We start from the raw sequence: 5,389 nt of genomic DNA, 5'->3' as shown, positions 1-5,389 counted from the left end.
AATGAGTAACTAAGTTTCTCTATATTAGGTCTTTTTGAGATGAACCTTAGTATTACTTTGTTGGATTATATGTTTGTTTTAGATTTATTCAGTACTTTTCTTACTATTATCTTATTTAAATTGTTCTTGAATTTAATGCTTTTTGTTTACGAGAGTAGAAAATCGATTTAGGTGCATAGGGATTTCTGACAGTTAGTCTACTTATTGCGTAAGGATAGTTAATTATAATTCTTTAATTTTGAGTTATCACACTTAATGTCTAATTTAACTTTGAATTTGGCTAAAAAATTAGAGAACTATCGTATAAATTAGTGAGCTACACACCAAAAAATTGGGTGCAGTGATTTTGTTGGTTCGTGGTGAGATAATAGTTTAATTGAAACTCAATAAATATACATTTCATCAACAAATAAAAATAAGGGATTCAATATAAAAAATCTAATCATCTTTCCATCTTGAATTTTATTTTCTTAGTTTTCTCATTCTTATTTTAGAACCAGATAAACTTAAACAACAACCATAAAAATCCATTCCATCGAAAATGTTTTTAAGACCCATTTATTTTATAAAAATAATTTTTATATTATTAGAAAAAATTAAAATTTGTTTTTATCGATTATCTGCTTAATTTTGATATCTTATAATCCTAAATATACATTATTAGTTACAATTTTTTTTAAAAATGTATCATGCCAAAGTATTTGAAATAATTTCAAACTTAAATATTTTATTTTACATTTTGATATTTAAAAAAGTTATAATATGTAATACTATAAAATCATTTTTAAATTTTTTAAAAAAGAAACTGATCATAGTCCCAAGTATCTCTAAGCTTTTCTGTCAATGCAGTTATTCCCCAATCTAAATTACTCCCCGATACAAATTATAACACCTTATACAGCCTCTCTAGACATTGGTACACAGTAGTTTCAACTTTCAATTCTTTTTTGTAAACAGTAGTACTATTCAACCGTACCATATATTATAAGATAAACTTGTTAAGATTGCGTCCACAAAAATATAATTGTAATTACATCATGCATGTGTATAGTAAAACTTGGGTCAGAATTTAATGCAATAAATTGAATTAAAATCATATATATCATTTGCTAAAGATGTTAGAAATTTAATTGGAGAGGGACAAGAGTCTTAAATAAGTTGCAGGCTGTAGGTATGGGGAAAGGAAAGATATACTCTCCTTTTATTATTTCATCACTAACCTCGTGAGGGATGGGACATAGAACATAGTAGTAGAACATTACTAATCTGTTCTTGTACTGTGGCGCATGTCGTCATCATCATAAAAGAATTAATATTTTTAAACTAATTTTATGGTAATTAAGTAATAATATTTTTTTCGATAAGCAATAGAAGTTATATTAAAATATGGCACTAGGAGTGCACAAATTAATACAAAGGGAAAAGCCGGAATAAACCGAACTTTTACGAGCCGTCCATCAAATTACAAGTTACAAATAATCTATAGGATTTATCAACCAATCCTCCCAAGAACAATCAGTATTGTCTTTGTTACAAAACCCCAACCAGTCCCACAAGGTAGATTTTAACCGATAATACAACACATTTAAATCGAATGATATACTATTGAAGATCAAATCATTCCTAGCTTTCCATAATGTCCATGATGCTGCCAACCATAAAATCCTCCAAAACTTGTCATTTGTGTTCCCTATCGGGTACACGAACGTTTCAAATTTCTCTAAGACCGACCCCTGCAGGTTATACAACGGAATACGTAACCAAACAAATACCTTTGACCAGAATTGAATTGATACTGAGCAATGAAAGAAAAGGTGAGTTGCAGATTCTTCTTCATTAGAACAAAAAGGACAGCCAGCACCATTTGGAAGTATAACCCCCCTTTTCCCGAGCTAAATACGCGTTGGCAAACGATCGAGCAATAATCTCCAACCGAAAAACTTAATGTTTGAAGGAACCGCAACTTTCCATAGCTTTTTAAAAGCCGAAGGATGTATGGAATTTTGCATAGTCCCCGACAATATCGAACCGGACAGCCACTTATAAACACTTTTGACTGAAAAACCCGCCGAATCTCTCCACCAACTAAAAGAATCCAATGAGTTTGGAAAGGGTTGCAACTCAGCCAGAATGATTAATAGTTGGTTAAGTTCTTCTCTCGCCAATGACGGTAACAGGTCATTCTCCGAGACCAATTTCCAGCACCATTTCCCATCAGCCCAGTAACCCGATGAGAGAATGCTACCAGTGACATTCTGAACCGCCCCGAAAAGAGACGGAAAGGAGACTTTTAGAGGCTGCAATCCGACCCAATGATAATTCCAAAAGTCAATCAAATTTCCATTTCCCAATTTACATGTAATACTTTTACCAAACCAATTCTCGACTGAACCCCTACAGCTCACTATATCCTTCAGGTCTCTCCACCAAAGCGATGAATTAGCCGATGAATTTTGAAAACGGGAAGGCTCAAACAGCATATCTCTCAAGTTTCCATAACGAAAAGTAAGAATAGAAGCTCCAATAGCTGAATTACCGGAACACAGTTTCCAAGCCCATTTTGTCAACAATGCTGAATTGAAAGTTTCACAATCTTTTATCCCCAATCCTCCTTCAAGTTTTGGTTTACAAATGTCCGCCCACGAGACCCAGTTGATCCTACGTTTATGTTCCTCTCCCTTCCAAAGAAATGCCCTCTGAATCTTGATAATTTCCTGCAAAACAATTTTTGGAGCACGATAAAAAGAGAAGAAGAATAGCGGTATAGAATTGAGCACCGCATTAATCAAAGTTAAGCGACCACCGAACGAGATGTGTTTCCCCTTCCACAAAGAGAGCTTTCTCCTGATCTTTGCTAAAATAGGTTCCCAAGTAAGTTTCCTTCGCGGGTTTGCAGCTATAGGAATACCGAGGAACACAAACGGGATTTTGGCTATAGGACAGGAAAGATAGGCAGAAGCTGAATTTAAGAACTGATCTGACAAATTTACACCCATAACCTTGCTCTTGTGAAAGTTTACTTTCAAACCCGAAGCCAATTCGAATCCCCTTAGCATGGCCTTCACTGTTTTGATATTTTCCCTGTTTGCATCACCCAGAATAACAGTGTCATCGGCGAATTGTAACAGACTGAATTGAAGCTCCTCAGATAGTTTGAAAGGATGAAATAACGATCCATCAATTGCATCCTTCATCAGTCCTGCAAAACCTTCTATTGCAATATTAAACAGTAGCGGCGAAAGTGGATCCCCTTGGTGTAATCCTCTTTCCATAGTAAAGTCCATAGTTGGGCTACCATTGATTAACACTGATAGAGAACACGAGCAGATACAACCTTTGATCCAATTTAGCCATTTTGATCCAAATCGCATCTTTTTTAACACAAAGAACAAATAGTTCCAAGAAACCGAATCGAACGCCTTCTCGTAATCAACTTTGAATAAGAAGAGACTCTTCTTTTTTCTTTGAGCGTAATCCACTAGTTCATTTAGGACCACCACACCATCCATCATGGATCTGTTAGGAATGAACGTCGTTTGGTTGTATGAAATCAGACCATCAATCACCTTTGACAATCTACCTGCAAGAAGCTTTGAAATTATTTTATAGACACTACCAATCAGACTTATTGGTCTGTATTCATGCAGCCCTTGTGGATTTGAGTTTTTAGGAATTATAGCCAAAAAGGAAGCCGAGAACGCCTTTGGTAAAAAACCTACAAGAAAAAATTCGTTAATACAAGAAAATAAATCTTCTTTTATTATGCTCCAAGTTGCTTTGAAAAAATCCATCGTAAATCCGTCCGGCCCCGGACTTTTATCTGGAGCAGCTGACCATATCACCTCTTTAACACCCTCAATTGAAAATGGTTCTTCCAAGAAATTACTCTCCTCTGTTGATAAGAAATTAAAATTTACTCCTTCCAATGTTGGCCTTCTGATATTTGATTCTTGATAGCTTGCTTTGAAGTGATTATAGACTAAAGCTTTTACTTCACTCACTTCCTCAATCAAATTTACTCCATCTCTTAGTGCCAAAATTCCATTTCTCCTAAATTTGAAATTCATGATTGAATGAAAGTATTTTGAATTTCGATCCCCATCTTTTAGCCATGAGCATTTCAATTTCAATTTGAGAAAATCTTCGCATCTGCTTTGCCTTTCCCCATATGACGACTGTGCTTCTGATCTTCTTCTAGCAACTTCTGGATCCCCCTGATACGCCTCATCTGCAACAGCCATGTCCCACTGGTTTATCTCTTTGATAGCTTTAGTTAAGTTTAACTGTAATAAACCAAAGACTTCTTTGTTCCATTTTTTTAACTCTAATTTCAAAGCTTTTAATTTCTCCTTAAAAACAAACATATTTCTTCAACTAATGTTCAGAGAATTCCAAACCGAATCGACAAAAGGGATAAGTTCTTCATGCTTTAGCCAAGGATTAAAGAACTTGAAAGGTATTGGCCCCCAGTTCCTGTTATTTGCTTTGAGAAACACTGGACAATGATCAGAGAAAGATCTATCCCCCACCTTCTGTACCTTCAGGTCCCAAGCACCTATTAATCCTTCAGATAGTAAAAAACGGTCAAGTCTGCTCATTGAGGAGCCTGCTGCATTAAACCAAGTGAATTTTCTCCCTGTTGCAGGAAGGTCAATCAGCTCCATTTCTTCAATAAAAGCTCCAAATTCTGCCATTTCTGAGAGATTACCACTGCCTGTTCTTCCCTTCATCTCATTTGTCTTTTTTACTGCATTAAAATCGCCTCCCAAACACCATAATCCCTCCGAAAAACTCGACTTCCGCCGTAAAATCTCCGCCCAAAGATGCCTCTTTTCTTCTAAGAAACAAGATGAATAGATACACACAATATATAACAGCAGATTTTGCCATGTTATCTGAATTCCTACATAACCCGTACCATGAAAGCTACAAGTAATTTGAAACAAATTTGGATTCCAACAAATGATCATACCTCCAGCACTCCCCACTGCCTTCTTGTATGTCCACTCCACCTACCTCCTACCCCATATTGAATGAACATACTCTTCAGAAATATGAGACTGTTTGGTTTCCTGAATGAGACATAGGTCAATTTTTTCCTGTTCGAGAAGTTTTCTAATCTCCTGCCTCTTTGCCCTGTTCCCACTCCCTCTGATGTTTAATGAAACTAAATTCATTTGAACTTTGATGATTTTGCTTCCTTCAGAACTTCATATTGTTTCTCCATCTTCTCTAGTCTCAAAATATCTTTGATATATTCTGAATCATCATCACCGCCCCTTATTCCTAGCTCCGATGCCGACTTCCATATAGCCACCGCTTTCGAATGATTCTCCTGATCCCAAAAGCGCTCGTTTCCTTGGTAAACATCAGAATCAGAAGTTTTCGC

General features: G+C 35.8%; 1 protein-coding gene across 1 annotated transcript; it reads right to left on the bottom strand.

The window, feature by feature from the left end:
* Positions 1 to 4,370: 4,370 nt before the first annotated feature.
* On the bottom strand, positions 4,371 to 5,177 carry LOC131630496 (uncharacterized). The gene is made up of 2 exons (XM_058901272.1): positions 5,017 to 5,177; positions 4,371 to 4,926 (listed from the first exon to the last, which is right to left on the bottom strand). Exons 1-2 carry the CDS (start codon positions 5,175 to 5,177, stop codon positions 4,371 to 4,373), a joined length of 717 nt encoding a protein of 238 aa, XP_058757255.1.
* Between the last annotated feature and the right edge of the window lie 212 nt (positions 5,178 to 5,389).

This window comes from Vicia villosa, unplaced genomic scaffold (assembly GCF_029867415.1).
Source record: "Vicia villosa cultivar HV-30 ecotype Madison, WI unplaced genomic scaffold, Vvil1.0 ctg.000685F_1_1, whole genome shotgun sequence".
NCBI classification, from domain to species: domain Eukaryota; kingdom Viridiplantae; phylum Streptophyta; class Magnoliopsida; order Fabales; family Fabaceae; genus Vicia; species Vicia villosa.
This window is presented reverse-complemented; position numbering and strand designations above follow the sequence as displayed.

Coding starts and splice junctions, on each gene's coding strand:
- LOC131630496 (XM_058901272.1), bottom strand. CDS start 5,177: ATGAATTTAGTTTCATTAAACATCAGAGGGAGTGGGAACAGGGCAAAG. Junction 4,927..5,016: donor CATTCAATATGGGGTAGGAG/GTAGGTGGAGTG, acceptor AATTACTTGTAG/CTTTCATGGTACGGGTTATG.